The 17,900-nt window shown below is 34.6% G+C and overlaps 1 protein-coding gene across 29 annotated transcripts in view; it reads left to right on the forward strand.

Moving 5' to 3' along the window:
- Positions 1-17,900, forward strand: part of NRCAM (neuronal cell adhesion molecule) — a 59,949-nt gene that overhangs the window by 16,008 nt on the left and 26,041 nt on the right. For 7 of the 29 annotated variants that reach the window (XM_062567188.1, XM_062567280.1, XM_062567317.1 and 4 more), the window contains 15 exons: positions 1,422-1,565; positions 2,347-2,458; positions 2,745-2,911; positions 2,995-3,142; positions 3,680-3,804; positions 4,654-4,683; positions 6,039-6,140; positions 8,170-8,367; positions 8,480-8,550; positions 9,431-9,656; positions 9,964-10,079; positions 12,371-12,575; positions 12,752-12,874; positions 14,034-14,210; positions 15,348-15,383. In XM_062567188.1, coding sequence (XP_062423172.1) covers positions 1,422-1,565; positions 2,347-2,458; positions 2,745-2,911; positions 2,995-3,142; positions 3,680-3,804; positions 4,654-4,683; positions 6,039-6,140; positions 8,170-8,367; positions 8,480-8,550; positions 9,431-9,656; positions 9,964-10,079; positions 12,371-12,575; positions 12,752-12,874; positions 14,034-14,210; positions 15,348-15,383 — 1,980 coding nt within the window. Of the gene's footprint in view, positions 1-1,421; positions 1,566-2,346; positions 2,459-2,744; positions 2,912-2,994; positions 3,143-3,679; positions 3,805-4,653; positions 4,684-6,038; positions 6,141-8,169; positions 8,368-8,479; positions 8,551-9,430; positions 9,657-9,963; positions 10,080-12,370; positions 12,576-12,751; positions 12,875-14,033; positions 14,220-15,347; positions 15,384-17,900 lie in introns of all 29 variants that reach the window. The other 22 variants (XM_062567197.1, XM_062567225.1, XM_062567307.1 and 19 more) reach the window with 8 other exon arrangements.

The following is a 17,900-nucleotide window of genomic DNA, read 5'->3' on the forward strand; positions in this document are numbered from 1 at the left end:
ACCACTTATCACAGATGATTGGCCAGTCTGCTAGGCTACTCCATCTATATTCAGACCATAAATCTCTTAATGCAAGTGGCATGTAAATGGAATATGAAGCAATATGAAACAGAACACAATAGGAAGTAAAGCAAAAGGGAATAAAAAAGTGCTAGAAGTCCAGAAGCCCAGAGAAAAGTTAAGCATTTAAATTTCTAGTAGTTCCTTCTTTTTCTTATTTTTCCCTTTCTGAATTTTTAGGTTTGTGGTATTGATGATGTTGATTTGAACTCAAAGTGGTTTAAGATGGAGTAAAATAATAGAGTCAAAGACTATTCTTGAGGTATTTTTTTGGAAACTGGTGTAGCTAATTTATATGTAAGAAGGCCTTAGAATTCAATCAAGATGAAATATCCTTAAGAAGGAGCTCAGAACTGTAGTCCCTATCATCCAGTTTCTTCCCTCTTACAGGATTCAGTAGTAGATATCTAAATCCAAATGAGAAAATATAGGAAAATTTTTTCTCCTTTCTTCACAGTTGAGTATAGATATATTGTCTGAAGCTAAGGAGTTATCACTTGTTAATAAAATTGATATATTAATGTGAAATATGTTTCAATATTAATAATGCATTGCTAAAATATTATTTTAATATTTACTTAAAATATTAAACTATTTGCATTTTTATGCATCATGCTACTTCAAGCTATTTTTCTTCTGTTTTACCTCTGTAACTCCATCTAGTTATATTAAAACTAGCAGCTTTATTTTTCAGAAGTATCTCAGAATTTTATTTTCTGTTATATTCTTAACTATCCTGGGATACAGCTCACGTTACTACAGAACAGTTGAGGAAATGGCATTGTTTACTACTTACTCAAAGGAAAGGGTGCCACCTACTGAATTACTATCACTGCTCTCATGAATATTCTTCATTTCTTGATTTTATGCTAAAGAATTAAACTTACTTATATTTTACTCTGAGATAGTTTTGAACTGAGTAAGGCTAATTTTATATTTGGAGAAATATTTATGCATATAACAATTTATTTGAAAAGCTAAGTCACAGAAGATTCTAAAGGTCCAATGTCATTCTTTGACATGGAAAAATTATTTTTCTAGGTATTGTCTCTATTTGCCTGAAACTTGTCATATCAGTTTTTTCCCTTCAAAATGCATGCAACATATGACCTTGAATTCACTTCTTTAAAAAAGAAAACACATACACACAAAATGTGAACTCTTCCATCCTGAGTTAAATATGAGCAAAACTGACAGGACTTGCCTAAGCACATTGGAATTCACATCTTAATGAGTAAATAGTCATCCAGGAAAATAAAGAGCCTCCTTCACATTGCTTCTTCTTTTCACAAGTACAAAATGAATAATCCAACAACAAGTTAAACAAAACAACCTTCTTTTTTTCTTTTTAACACCAACAGTTGCCCCAGAAGATCCAAGCAGAAAGGTGGATGGTGACACCATTATTTTCTCAGATGTGCAAGAAAGATCAAGTGCTGTCTATCAGTGCAATGCTTCTAATGAATATGGATACCTGCTAGCAAATGCGTTTGTGAATGTTTTGGGTAAGAAGCAATTTTTTCCATTTTTCAATCTTCACACTATTCAGTTGTTTTCTCCTGTTGCAGAGATTGCATGCCCAAAACTTTCTTTAGGTCTATTAAGTGTTCCTTCTGCCAAGATCCGTTCTTCAGATAAGCCCCAAAGAGGATTCAGCTAAATTCCATCATAGAAAAGATTTTGTAAATTGCTATTGCAAAGGGATGTGATTATGCGTTTGTCTCAGAGGCCTCCAAGAGTGCTTTTCTAGGTAGGAGATATTATGAACTCTCTATTTTTTTTCCTCTGAATTTAATAAAACTAGTAGCAAAATTCTAGGCAGAAGGAACTCTAACAATTCCTAAAAGAACTAGCAGGTCCTTCAGTTGAGGATCACTGTCTTTTAAATGAAAGAACTCCTTCTGAATCCAAGATTTCTTTCAAAAAAAGCAGATATTTCACCAAATATACATTCTAGCTTCTTCCTACTTACAGATTTAGGAATGTATAGTTCAGACTGTACCCAACAATTCCTTTCCTTGAAATACATTCTGTTTAAAATTTTCCAAATGAAATTGTTTGTCTTGGTGCACATCACTACTACTTGTAATCAGGGAGGAAGCTTTCTTTTCAACAAGAAAATTCTCCTATACTAAAATTTCTTCAGGCTAGTGGCAGCAGAACATATTTGGACATGGACTGAGATCAGAAAAATGTTAACATATAATTCTTAAGGGCATTCTTAATGTCTTAGTATCTTGTATTTTCATCTTTGTATCTGTATGCAGATTATCTTTGTCTTTTCAGCTGAGCCACCAAGAATTCTAACTCCTGCTAGTAAACTGTATCAGGTCATTGCAAATACTCCTGCATTGCTAGATTGTGCTTATTTTGGTTCACCTAAGCCTGAAATTGAATGGTAAGCTATTGTTGTGTTTAAAATATGTTAAAAAAGCAATCATATCTATATTTAAACATTTAAAACTTTAGAACTGTTTTATTGTATTTATCTTTATTTGATGTTAATACAATACATACTTAACATAGCAACAGTTAAGTTGTCCCTACAGAGTTTTCTTTTCAGTATGTGATTCTGTCTTTAGCATCTGTAGATTCTGTTGTAGTCCAAATTTGTGTTTTCTGACAATGAAATTTGATAGAATTAAAGTATGATGTTGGATAATGATATTACTTTTAATATAAAGGTTTAAGGGAGTGAAAGGTAGCATCTTGCGTGGAAATGAATACGTTTTCCATGATAATGGAACCTTGGAAATTCCGGTGGCTCAGAAGGATAGTACTGGTACATACACGTGTGTAGCAAGGAATAAATTAGGAAAGATACAAAATGAGGTGCAGTTGGAAGTGAAAGGTAAGAAATGACTCACTGTTTCATCACAGGTTAATACAGAATTTCAGACTTTTAAAATATCTAATAGTGATCTTAAATTTCAGATCCAACAATGATAATTAAACAACCAGAATACAAAGTGATTCAGAGAGCTGGCCAAGTTTCATTTGAGTGCACAATAAAACATGATCCTACTTTAATACCAACAGTCATATGGTTGAAAGACAATGGAGAGCTGCCAGATGACGAAAGGTATGGACAAATTAATTTCTTTTATTTTTATTTTCCAGTTTCTTGTGGTTGCTTTTTTTCCTGGTCTTTTCTGAAAGACTTGTATTGAAGAAGATCGATAAATATCATCACTGTCACGTATTTGGTGACTAAAAGCCGTATTTATTATGGATACAATATTAAGATAGAATTCAAATAAAATGAGGTGTAAGGATTTTGAATGTGCATATTGATAATGTGTATCAATTGTAAGGAGAAGATAATTGGCATAAGAAGCCAAACTTCTGGATGGAAGAAATATTTTGCTGTAGATAGCAGAAAATTAAAAATAGATTAAACATATCTGGAAATAAGAACATATGAGAAAGAGAGGAAGTTACTGTGGGAAAATGGTTAATAGTAATGCAGAAAAGGCTGTGATAGTCCCGTAATTTACATTCATCTCTAAATGTTTGCTGAAATACACAAGTATCGGGGTTTTAACAATATTTTTATGCAAGTTTCCTATAAAAGTACCAGTTATTGAAAAATCAGTGGCTGAATTTATTGTATTTACAGGTTTCTAGTTGGTAAAGACAACTTGACCATTATGAATGTAACTGATAAAGATGATGGAACGTATACTTGCATAATTAATACCACTCTGGACAGTGTTTCAGCAAGTGCTGTGCTTACTGTTGTTGGTAAGAATACTCTAAAACTTTGTAATAGCAGAACTGTGTTTAATTTCTGTTAAATTTGGAAACAGTATTAGATCTGAGATGAAAAATGCAAACATAGTTTTGGTAGCTAGGGTAGAATAAAGCAAATTTCACCTCTTTGTATGCATTACATTAAAAAAAATAATAATAGTCTTGCTCTCAAGTTCACCATTGACTCAGCAACTTATAAAACAGTTCAGATAACACAGTTTCATGCTGCATAGGTTTTTATTTATACCACACCTGAGATAACAAAGAAGATAAAATATTTGAACATAAACAGGTTATCACAAGAACTTTGTTGGCTGCTAAATTCTGCTGCAGAAAGACTGGGCGTGCTTGATTTTAGGATTTTTCAAGGATTTCCTTTGTAAATTAGTTCTCTATGTTAAGTTTCTATCATTGCAAATGCTGGTAGAATGTGTTATTTTGCCCTTGCTCACAATCTGTAAGAGTCTTAAATAATTTTCTGCGTGATTCTTACCTAATGAAGTTAAGCTGAACTGATATTCAACCTAAAAGTTGAAGTCAAGTACACTTGTATTTTAAAATTACATTGTGATCGTATACCTATTCAGGAGTGACATACATCTAACATCTAATATTTGTTTACAGATTTTTAAAAGATTGTTACTTTGTTTATTTTATTAAAGAAATTGGATAAAATATTAAAGAATATTTGTATCTCTTTTCAGTGAAAAATCACCAGTATATGATTTAAAGTCAATTAAATTATATTTTCCTCTATTAATTGTAGTCTTTAACTATCTGCAATATTCTGTTTCTTTAGCTACTAACTGATTAAACCATTTATATTAATATTCTTTTCAGCTGCTCCCCCAACTCCAGCTATCATTTACGGTAAACTAATGCAAAGTTCTCTTTCTACATCATCTGAAAGACCTATTTCTCATTTGCCTGTTGCGAACTGCAATATCTTTTTTTTTCCTTTTTTTTTCCTTCTGTGTTTCTGTGTGTGTGTGGGTGTGTGTAGTATCATTCTCTTTTACCAACTGCTTCATTACTGGAGTACTAGACTTTGGAATTGTAGAATCAAAGCTTTGTATTTTAGCAAATAAATAATTTGCGGAATTCAGTTATTTTTAATTAAAGTTGGTTGTGGTGTGGGTTTTTTTCCATACTGAACACTGTAATGCAAATTAGTTATAAATGGGAAAAAAAAAAGATTCAAAAGGAAAATTCACATCTTGATTGAAAGCTAATTCACTGTGAAAGATCTTGTACTATACAAATTATGGTATATTTTTCTACTGCCTTCAAAGACAACTTAATAGGTGTGGTGTACTTTATTTCATAGTTTGTCTTGATTTTTACTTCACTGTAGAAGTGGATAGGATGGTATTGCCTAATCAACTTGTGCCTGATGAAATTTCTGATATAGATTTTTAAATTAAAGTTACTCTATCAAAAAAAAAAAAACCTATTGGTCACATACAGTCTTTAATTTAATGACATTTTCCTGAATTTACATTTGAAGATACAACATAGTATGCCTGATTCTGAAAACAGTTTAAAGTATGAGTAACTTGAGCACATTTATATAAGTTCTATCATGTTCAGTTTAAATGCTTATGTATATTTAAATGAACCTACTCGTTAGTTTTGATTTTGAGTAGTAATTCATATAATAAATTATTTTCAGCAATTTAGAATGGACGTTTATATCCTTATGCATGATGAGGATGTACATTAACAGCTCCTTTGATATTTTAGGGTTCTTAAAAAACCCGCAGAAAATAAATTGCTTAGTGACTACCAGTTACTTTCTATTTGCACTACATTTGTTTTGAATTCACATGCAAGATATTTGTAGTGATTCTGAAACAGCTTCTCTAATGTCAGTGCTTCTTTATTTTTCATGTTTTATTATTTTTAGTTACAATAGATTACCATTCATATTCACTAAACATGCATTTCATGTTTCTTTGCTTCTCCTTACAATTCAATCAGATGTAGATAAAATCGAACATAGTCTTGTTTTTAAGTTAGTAAGTTAATAAGTTTCCAGATACATCATTTCTTCTTCATTTTATAACAATTGCATGCTACTGGTCGTTAAATCGTGCTTACATAATTAAAGTAGATCTGCATTGCTATGTTATTTTAAATGTTTTGATTTGAATATAAAGATTGTTTTGTAGAAGAAACTACGTATTCTGGTCTGAGTATTTACTTTGCCTTCATTTGATTTATAGCTCGGCCAAATCCACCGTTTGATTTGGAATTGACAGGTCAGCTTGAAAGAAGCATAGAACTCTCGTGGATCCCAGGAGATGAAAATAACAGTCCAATTACAAGTATGTTTGTCTATATTTATAGTAACACTCTAAAATTAACTGTTCTTAGATTCCAATGAGTTCTGAGATAAATATTGTATGTAGCACGTAAGAATGGCAAATTCATTCACTACACTTACCATTTATTTACCTAACTAAATTTGCTGATTGTTCTCTGCTATATAGTCAAGCAGAAAGATTTATTTTCTGCCCTGAGAGCTGGGTTTTTAATCCAAAAAACTATCCTAGCCAACTGTAAACATAGAAGTTGGCACTGACATGAGCTCTTTCTGACAAGTGACAAGTGCATGGAAAGTTACTCCTATGTGCTTCTGAAGGAGAAAGAGATCCTCTCTTCATAAGAGATAGTACTAGATGATGTTGACTCATGTCAGAGTTTTTCTGGAAGTGAGATATTATACTCTGAAACATAAATTTGAAATTTGAACTTCTCCTATTAAATAATGCTGATTTTAATTACAATACAGTTCCAATTGCTTTCTGGTTCCTTGAGTGCCTGCGAGAAAAATTTGTTTCAAAAGTAAACCTCTTACTGCAGCTCTTATCACTTCAAAGTATAGGTCAAGACTCAAGGATAGCACTTCACAATGAATGATCCTTTTACACAGGTAATACAGTTTACATGCTAGAATTTATCTGAAAGCTCAAGTAGAATAATTTTCTTTGACATTTCATATGAATTGTTCTTCTACAGTTGCAGGCAAAATGCCAAGGGAAGCAAGAAACACTATGAAAACTTTGATGGTGCTTGTCTTTTTTTTTTTTAATGTAAAATATATAACATTTCAATGAAGAGGATCATCAAGAAGGCATTGTATCCCAAAAACTTTATGTGTGAGCACTGAAAAACAACTATAACTCAGTAATTTGGGGTCAGTTCTCCAACCTTCCTCCCACTCAGATCAGGATTAAATCTTCCAGCTTTAAGCCCAGAAGCTTATACTTAGTACTAGTTAGACATCTTGGATCCTCAAATAGTTGTGGATCACTGCTAGATGAATATGATTTCTATATATTATCATCAATTTTCTTCTAAAACCAATTTCAAGAAGCCCTTCATAATTACCTTAGAAGTACAAAGAAGATATATTCTAAGTCATATTCCAGCTTCTTGTACCTATCTATAAATGAGATAGGGCAAAATTTTCAACATAACACCACAGACATTTGATGCTGGTCTAAAGTTCAAATATCTAAACTTAAGGATATGTGGAATGTACTTAGACTACACATTCTTCTCCCCTTTCTTTACTATATCATACTAACTTTTGTTAAGGATTGCAGAAAATACCTAAGAGCAGGAGGCTCTTTTGGGTCTTCCGCAGCTGAAGAAAATGCCCTTTTTTCTTTGATAATGATTATCTTTTTGAGGTTCTACAAACTCATTTATCCCAGAGGATATTCTACAGGATTGAAGCACAAAGCCCTGACAGCAATCATAGTAACGTTCACACCAAGAACTTGCAAGAAATTTAGTTGCTGTGCATACACCCCTTGGTTTAATTTGAAAATACGGAATATTGCACCAAAAACCTCCTCAAGTATTGATTCTTGACTTTAAATAGTTCTTTACTAAAATGATCCTATTAGGGAAAATGGAATATTCAAGTAGTTTTAGTATTGTATAGATACTTTATTGTCAGCTTCGTACAACTAAGAGCAAAATACTGCTTTTACATCAAAATTCCATTGTTCCACTTCATTGTGATAGTTCACATGTTCCTGTTACATTTAAATCCAGTACCTGAGAGAGAGCTCTCATAATAGCATGTTACCTGACAGTTTGCTACGCTAGTAAGAATACTAAATAATAAAAAGAGTGTTTCTATTACATTTCTGTGTAAGCACTACTCTTGAGATCCAATTTGTAGATTTTGGGTGAGTTTTTTGTTCTCAGATTTCAGTTTTCATGTTTAAAAAAGATTGATTATATTGTTCTGTTCTGATTAGCTCATTTAGAAATGACTCTGCGTATCTTGGAGTGTATTGAAGATTTTGACAAAAAAGCAGATGCAATTTTTGTTCATAGATTTTGTTATCGAGTATGAAGATGGGCTGCATGAACCAGGGGTATGGCATTACCAGACAGAAGTTCCTGGGACTCAGACAACAGTACAGTTGAAGCTATCTCCATATGTCAACTATTCATTCCGTGTGATAGCTGTCAATGAGATTGGTAGAAGTCAGCCGAGTGAACCATCTGAGCAATACTTGACAAAAGCTGCAAGTAAATAAGTATTCCCATTTGTGAATGTTTGATTTATATTTTGAATGTCATTGAATTTGCTTGGAACACACACAGAAGTCATCCTTTTCACATGTAAATATTTAATTTTTAGACCCTGATGAAAATCCTTCCAATGTCCAAGGGATAGGCTCAGAACCTGATAATTTGGTGATAACATGGGAGGTAAGCTTGGGTTTGGGGTTTTTTTGGTTTACTTTTAAGTCTGAGTAGCATTTCTTGTAGAGAGATAACACTGATTTAACTGTGAATACCTCATGATAAGCTATATTTATTTCTTGTTGGAAACATTTTTGAAAAGGAATAAAAAATCCAACATTTTCCTTTGTTCACTTTCAGGGAAAAGATGAATGTATTATCAAAAAAAATATTTTTTTCAAAATGCCATATTTTCATTGAGTGATTATTGTTTTCTCCAAGACAAGTCATTCATTTGGTAATATTGGATGTTTTTCTGCTTATGTAGAAAATCTTGAATGTGTAAATTGTAGTTTATCTCAAGCAGACTCCTATGTTTAGATTAAATTCCAAAGTAAAATCTTAAATCTCCCCTCAACTTGTGTGTTAAAATAAATTTTTTTGCATTCTTCTGCTACAGACCCTTGTGTCTGTCTTGTCCTTACCATCACGACAGGAGCTTATGAGAGTCGCATAAAACCAATTTCCCACCCCAAGGAAGAAACATTCTTTAGGGAACATGGTTTATATGGAGTTGGTATAGGTCTGTGTTTCCTTCTTTAACTTCTGAATAAATATCTGAAAAGAAGATATTTATACTGAAATCACACTATATGGTTGCACAGTGATTAGCCAGTCTCCTATTCAAACCATTTTACATGATTTTTACTAATGAATGAAAAGCAACTGAACTATACTCATGTCAAGATTAAATAGTATAGCTTGAGAATTTCAGCAGTGTTTCTCGGTCATAAAACATAGTGATAAATTTTCAGTGCAGTTGTTTTAAAAGTACTTTGAAGCGTCTGAAAAACTAAAGTCACAAAGGAAATCTTTTTTACAATTTCATTTATTCTTTTCATTTCAGTCTTTAAAAGGTTTTCAGTCTAATGGACCCGGGCTTCAGTACAAAGTCAGCTGGCGTCAGAAAGATTTTGATGATGAATGGACTTCCGTTATAGTTGCAAATGTATCTAAGTATATTGTGTCTGGTACACCAACTTTTGTTCCCTATGAGATAAAAGTACAGGCTTTAAATGACCTGGGATATGCTCCAGAACCTTCAGAGGTGATTGGACATTCAGGGGAAGACTGTAAGTTTCCTAGAGTGACTCAGTTTTACTAACAAAAAACAACTAAATACATAACCTAGGTGGGATTTTAAAATATTGAAATATTGAAAATTGAGGATAGTAGATACTTTTTAAATTAAATTGAAGTAATTTGAAGATAACAAGGCTTTATAAAACACTGTAGTATTAATCCTGAGGTCAGCTGTGTAACAAATAGGAGCAACATTTTAAACTACTCCTTGAATGAAATGCAAAGAATCTTTCTGAAAAAGTATATTCATATGGTGCTGAGTTCTAACTAGGTATTTATTACATCCTTTCCACACAGTGCCAATGGTTGCTCCAAGCAATGTGCAGGTTCATGTTCTTAACAGCACATTAGCAAAGGTGCATTGGGACCCAGTTCCACTAAAAACTGTCCGAGGGCATCTTCAGGGGTACAAAGTAAGTGAAACCAGAAGCTTTAAGTTCCTTGTCTATTAAAATAGATCACTCTCATATATGAAATTATATCCATATTGGCATACTGATATCTAAGAGGATTCTTCTTGCTTTCCAATGAACTAACGAGTTTTGCTGCCGTGAACAACATTGATAAGATTCAGTTTAAAGTTCTGCAAATTTTCAACCTTGTAGTATTAGTCTTCTATGATATAGTTATTGAAGAAAAACAGATGTGCTTGCAGTTGACTTGGAACTCATTATATAGATTAAAAAATGAAGACAGTATTACAAATCTTTTTTCCAAAAAGGTATTTAGAGGATGAGGAGAAATGGTTGCTGTAGAAATCCCTTCTGGGTCTGATGCTATTGAATGTCAAGATCACTCATCTTTTGCCATTGTTTGATTAACAGTATCTTTAATTGTGACTAACTAGCAACTTACTAGCTGATGCTGGATGTTTTGTCTTTTTGAAAAGAGGCCAGGAAAAAGCTCGGTTTAAAACAGGGAATGGTAGGAAATTGCAGAAGGTTTATAATGCATGTATAATTGAAAGAAGTTTAGTGTAAGTTTAATGTACTGACTTTGATAACTGAGAAGGCTATGTTGGAAACAAAAGGCTGCAAATAATACAGAATGGGAGACAGAAGAACTTCAGAGTAAGAAACTGGGGAATTTAATTCCTTGGGAGATCTGAAAAAATTTGACGAAATGAGTTGCTTTGGAGGTTGCACTAGAAGTCCAGCTGAGGGAACTCAAGAGTGGAAGCTGCAGGACCATGGTAGACTTCTTGCAGAGAGGAAGGTGGAATGTTGAGAGCACTGTGACCACATATGCAATAACAGAAGAAAGTATAATATAATTACTTCTCTATTTCTCTGCAAGTGTACTAATAAATATATTCCAGTCATACAAATCAGTAACACAGGCTGAACTAGGTTACTTTACAGGCTAATTTGGACTATTTCTGTTTAAATGCAAGGCCTGATTTAGAGAAAAAGAAATTTATGTCATAAGATGGAGGACTAGCATTCTGGAGTACAGTTATGTTGAACCCAAACTTGAGTACCTAACATCTGGTTACCAAATGAACATGAACTCCTGTTATGTGGATGTCGCTTCCTGGCACAGAATATCACTGTGAGAGATATTCGCAGTAGTTTCTGCATGAGCTGGCATAGATATTTGTAGTTAGCATAGTGCTCTGCCCTAGATGATAAACCCTGCTGAGAACGTGCATATCAGCATGGTGTTACATATACAAATGGGCAATCAAAAGAACATACATTATACAAGGATCAAAGAATTAGAATTTAATGAAATTAATGCTTATTTTTAGTCCAGTTACAGCAATGCTAATGCTCATAATCCCACCAAATTTCTGTTAAAGATCATTAATAATATAGAAAAAGCCATAGACACAAGCAGTTGGCCTAAATGGAATCGTGATTTTACCGATTTGTATTACTTTATCAGTTTTCATGTGTAATCACATGTGCATACATACACAAAAATCTGTCCTGTGAAAAATGAATAATGGTATATTTGAGAGTAACATTTCTAGGCATAACACAAGTCTTTTTAGAGACAACTGCTAATGTCTTTCCAAAAGTTATGGTAGGGATACTGAGTGGTAAAGAGAGGGTAGTCAAGGAGATTCCAGTAATTACTTGTGAGTTTCTGGGAAACTGAATCAGCAAAATGGACACTGAAATCAGTCACCTTTGTACTCTGATCTTATCATATAAAAGCAGTCTTCCTGCCTGTCACTCTGTAATTGTAACATCAAAGTCTTTTCATAACTTGTCTGTTTTTCCAGCCTAGAGAAATCATTTTGCTTCTTTCACATTTAAGAAGATCAACTTGACTTCCACATCACAACGAATATAGCTGCATGGCCAGGTGCATGACATCTATTTATGTAACAAGGTGGCAGAGTGCAGGTTGCTTTAGAAGCTGTATAGGCACCTTAGTGCAAGAACGGACAGTATGAATACCTCTCAGATGGGCTTGCTAGCATGAGAGCTATCAGGTACTAGTGCAGCTTCAAACCAGAAATTGTGTCAAACTGATAATAAGCAGAACTGGCAAGTGCTGATTTTTATCCACTCATATAGACATGATCATTTGTGGACAAGGTCTGTTTCTAGCACAGCAAAGGTCTATGCTGCTTTTACCTGAGTTTATTAAAATTTCAGTTGTTCCTGCCCATAATTCATGAATATTCATGGAATTTTTAGTTTGCAAAATTGAAACACCTCTATGCTCATTATAGATTTTCTTTTGTCTTTAGGTTTACTACTGGAAAGTGCAGAGTCTATCCAGAAGGAGTAGGAGGCATGTAGAAAAAAAGATCCTGACTTTCAGGGGAAATAAGACTTTTGGAATGTTGCCCGGACTGGAGCCCTATAGTTCTTACAAGCTAAATGTTAGAGTTGTTAATGGTAAAGGAGAAGGACCTGCAAGCCCAGACAAAGTATTTAAGACCCCTGAAGGAGGTACGAAATGAAAAAGCTAGAGAATAAATAGTGTGCTATATTCAGAAACAGAAGGCTAAGGATGTAATTGCTGATTTTGCATCTTGTCTTAGTATAGTCATATTCTTAATAATTAATAATTCTTGAGCTATTTTAAGGTCATCTACTTTGTATTTACTATATATTCTTCATGTAAGTTCCCAGTTCACCCTCCTTTTTGAAGATTACTAATCCAACATTGGACTCTCTGACTCTGGAGTGGGGTTCACCTACTCATCCAAACGGTGTTTTGACATCATATATACTGAAGTTTCAGCCAAGTAAGTTGTTAATAAATCTCTAACTCTCTCTTGGGCTACATGCATCTGAAATAGTAATCTATCTTTTAAAAATAAATTATATTAAATTTATAATGTGCGAAAGGTATGATACTCCTATAATTTGCATTGTAGAGGCTAATTTTTAAAAGATTAGTATGTTGACAGTATAGATGAGCCTTTTTGGAAAACCTCACATGCTCACATACATGTTTAGGATATTTCTGTTTCTTTCATTTCTTCAAACCATGCTTCACAGAAAAATGGAGGTAAAGTCCTACATATAACTGACAGCTAAGTTAGAAGCAAGATGCTACCACTGATAAAGCTTATGTTCTAGCTGCAAAGAAAATGCTATTATAAGTAGAACAAAATACATCCAGTTCTATTGCTATCTGCTTTTCCAATTTTCATAGTCTTTTAATTTTCAGATCAAAAAATAATAAATGTAGTTTTATAAGAATCCTTAATCACAGGACCATTTGCAGATACCAGAAATGTACAAGCTTTAAATTAAACATGCATTGTTACCATTCAGCTAATCATTTCCTTAGAATCCACATGCCACTGTATGTTTGCTGTGCCCAGAAATTTGTCAGCAGTGACGCTTGAAATCATGAGTCTCCTGTACATGGAATAAGTTCAAGCAGTTTATTCTTTTCCCACTTAACAACTTCCTGTGTTCTTTGGCATAAGAAAATCATGTCAGTATTTTTATTCCAAAACATACTGAATTTATTCTTAGACAGTTAATTCAGAGTCATTAATTACCAGTGTTTCAAAAGTGTATTAGTTCAGATGATTTGATGTGGACTCAGTTATCTCGGATTCAGATGTTCAGTGTCTGAACGCTTTTGCTATCAGCTGTGTCCAAATGCTGACATACCCGTGGATATTCTCAGTATACATTTCTTACAAGAGTGGAAGCTGAGCTTAAAAAACACGTAAGTATTTCTTGTCTCCATGTTAAATTTTTGCCCCTTGCATAGATCCTATTTACCCCATACATGACTTTCTTTAGAAATCGTAAATTATCATTCATATTATCTGAAATGAACCACTGTTCAGCAAACAAACAAGCAAAATCAAAAGATGAAACCTGATTGAACACAATGGTATTTTTTCTAACTAACTCTGTTTTTTTTTTTTCTTGTAATAACAGTTAACAACACACATGAATTAGGTCCCTTGGTAGAGATAAGAATACCTGCCAACGAAAGCAGCTTGATATTAAAAAATTTAAATTACAGCACACGATACAAGTTTTACTTTAATGCCCAAACATCAGTTGGATCAGGAAGTCAGATAACTGAGGAAGCAGTAACAATTATGGATGAAGGTAAGATGGGTATGTATAAAGACAATCCAGTGAGTTTTAAAAAAATTGAGTTTTATTTAAAATGTTACTACTTTTTTGGTACATTGAGGAAATAGTCTCTATTAAAAGTTTTTCTAGCGCTTTCTTAACTTTAGTGTGCACTAATGAAAGATTTAAAATAGTTTTTAAGAAAAGATGTGCAAAGGTTTTCTACTGCAGCAGAAGCACAAAAGACACATAAAACCTCTTCATTTGATATAAACCTACGAGATCTAAGATTCTGTCTTTTCTAGACTTGACAGTATCTAGAAACTTTCAAAGTTTGTTTCATGTAACTTTACGTTTTAAGTGGTTTTCCTCCATTCACCTATTCTGCTTCAATGACCTCTTCTGGTCACAACAAAAATTCTTAAATGATGCAGTTTTATGGCTAGTTGAGAAAATTATTTCTCTTTTAAAGTATGCAATAGCTTTTCTAAGATCTAAATTTTTACCACAGAGCTGGCAATAACTTGAAAAATTGCAGTAATAAATTTATCATCTCGGGCCTCAGAGAACTGGTGATATTGTGTAATGTTTAAAGAATCTTAATTTTGGTGTTTGATTTTATCACTGTTGATTTTTACATTTGTAGCCACTATAGATCTGAGATTTTGTCCATTTTTTTGATGAAGATGTTATTTATTTAAATAAGAAAATTCAATAAAAGAAAAGTAATTTAAATCAAGGGGAAATTTAGGACATTAACATTTTATGATTTTGCACATCTTGATATTAAAAGTCTATTTTGTTACCATCTTTTCATGTGTTTTTCATAGTTAGTAAAATTACAGTTTATTGCAATTGCCATAGCTAGGTTGATACGCAGTACAATTTCTCTAATGGTATATTAAGGTTGTATATGAACTGTATTTATTTTAAACCATGAATTTTAACAAGCATGAAAATAAAATTTAATAAATGCATGTATATTAACTTTTTGTCTTGTAATAGTCTGTCAGTGTTCAGCATAAGTCTATTGTTTCTAATTTATTTGAATTAGTACATTTTATTCAGTCTGCATGCTTTTATGGTTTATAATGAAATTATGTATGTATGTTCCCTGTGGTGTTGTATCTAATTATATAGTGTTCCTATTTTTGTTTTCCTCCATTAAAGCTGGTATTCTCCGTCCTGCTGTAGGTGCAGGCAAAGGTAAAATAAAACTGCATGATTTGTTAATGTGTGGATTTTTGCAGTGTTGCTAACGGGGAAACTGCAGTGGTAAGGAGAGGAAATCTTGGACTGTATTTTAATATACAAAATATTAATCAGTACTGAGAGGAAACATTTATGATAAAAATCCAAAATACTTGTTAATACCTTTCATCTGTTTATTTTGCCACTGAGTTCCGGGGGAATTCATTAGTCTTGCTTCACTAAAGTCTAATTATTTCTCAACGTTTAACAGATGTATGTCACTGTCATAAATATTCAGGGTCCAGGTGCACTAGCACTGATTAGCCAGGGTGGAAAAAATGGCAGTTTTAGAAAGGATATTTTTTTTACTGTGTGTGCCATGTGCATTTTTTTTTAAAGAAGTAGATTCCCACTGCTGATAAATGCTATCCATTTGATCACATTTATTTTATTTATAAGGCAACTGTGCATAGGACACAGATAACTGACAACACCCTCTGTGTGCTTCTCAGTTCAAGTATCAAATTGAATACACAGGTCGATGATTTCATGCTCTTTCTTAGGTTCATGAATCTTGTGAGTGTACATTTGAGATTTTTTCATTGATTGAAACATTATTTTTCTTCTCGACTTTAGTAATGCTCAGTTTTTTGTGATATGGTTCTCTTGTCAAATGTGATATTATTCATATTCTTGCACACAGTTTTTATGCATTTTGATGACTTTATTGTGAGAAATAAAGATAGTCCTGAGGGCTTCTAAGTAGTTATGAGCCACAAAGGTGTCTTGATATGTATGTATCATTTTACTGCAGAGGTGTCGTTAACACCTATGAACATCCATGTTTCAGGTTCTCAGACTATAAAAATCTCAATTCGTATCTGTGCATGAGTATTCTGTCTGACATTTCTTTACAAACTTGAAAGAAACAGCATGAACCGTATTATACATATTTTTCCTGCTTGATTATTAGGTATCTTGAATAATAGAATTTAAATAAATTTGAATAATTTAAATAAAAGAATTACACTCATATAAGTGAATACTGGCTAGTATTCAAACATCACTTCCTCCAAGCTCAAGAGTGGTGCATCCCTTTGAGTAAGAAGTGCAGCAAAAGGGGCAGGACACCTGCATGGGTGAGCAAGCAGCTCTTGGCCAGATTCAGACAAAAGAAGAAAGTACACAGAATGTGGAAGAGGGGACAGGCTGCTTGGGAGAATTACAGGAATGCAGTCAGAGTAAGTGGAGATGCAGCGAGGAAGGCTAAGGCCCGGCTGGAACTGAGTCTGGCAGGGGATGTCAAGGACAATAGGAAGGGCTTCTTCAAATACATCAGCAGCAAGAGGAGGACTGGGGAAAACGTGGGCCCTCTACTGAATGGGGCGGGGGTCCTGGTGACAAGGGATACAGAGAAGGCAGAATTACTGAATGCCTTCTTTGCTTCAGTCTTCACTGCTAAGGGCAGCCCCCAGGAATCCCGGAGCCTGGACTTGAGGGAGAAAGTCTGGAGACTTTCCTTTGGTTGAGGAGGATAGGATTAGAGACTTGGGCAGGCTAGACATCCACAAATCCATGGGCCCCGATGGGATGCACCCACGAGTACTGAGGGAGCTGGCAGATGTCATTGCCAGGCCGCTCTCCATCATCTTTGAAAAGTCGTGGAGAACTGGAGAGATGCCTGAGGACTGGAAGAAAGCCAATGTCACTCCAGTCTTCAAGAAGGGCAAGAAGGAGAACCCAGGCAACTAAAGGCCGGTCAGCCTCACCTCCATCCCTGGAAAGGTGATGGAACAGCTCATCCTGGATGTCATCTCCAGGCATATGGAGGAAAATAAGGTGATCAGGAGTAGCCAGCATGGATTCACCAAGGGGAAATCCTGCTTAACCAATCTGATAGCCTTCTCTAATGGAATGACCGGCTGCGTAGAGGAGGGAAGAGCAGTGGACGTCATGTACCGTGACTTCAGCAAGGCTTTTGACACTGTCTCCCATAACATCCTCCTAGGCAAGCTCAGGAAGTGTGGGTTAGACAAGCAGACAGTGAGGTAGATTGAGAACTGGCTGAATGGCACAGCTCAGAGGGTTGTCTTCAGTGGCGAGGAGTCCAGTTGGAGGCCTGTGGCTAGTGGCATCAGTACTGGGTCCCATCCTGTTCAAACTATTTGTCAATGACCTGGATGAGGGGACAGAGTGCCTCCTCAGCAAGTTTGCTGATGATACCAAGCTGGGAGCAGTGGCTGATACACCTGAGGGCTGTGCTGCCATTCAGAGAGACCTGGCCAGCCTGGAGAGCTGGGCAGAGAGGAACCTCCTGAGGTTCAACAAGGGCAAGTGCAGAGTCCTGCGCCTAGGGAGGAATAACCCTAGGCACCAGTACAAGCTGGGGGCTGACCTGCTGGAGAGCAGCTCTGCAGAGAAGGACCTGGGAGTGCTGGTGGATGACAAGTTGACCATGAGCCAGCAATGTGTCCTTGCGACCAGGAAGGCCAATGGTCTCCTGGGGTGCATTGGGAAGAGTGTTGCCTGCAG

Source organism: Rhea pennata, chromosome 1, assembly GCF_028389875.1.
Source record: "Rhea pennata isolate bPtePen1 chromosome 1, bPtePen1.pri, whole genome shotgun sequence".
Lineage (NCBI taxonomy): Eukaryota > Metazoa > Chordata > Aves > Rheiformes > Rheidae > Rhea > Rhea pennata.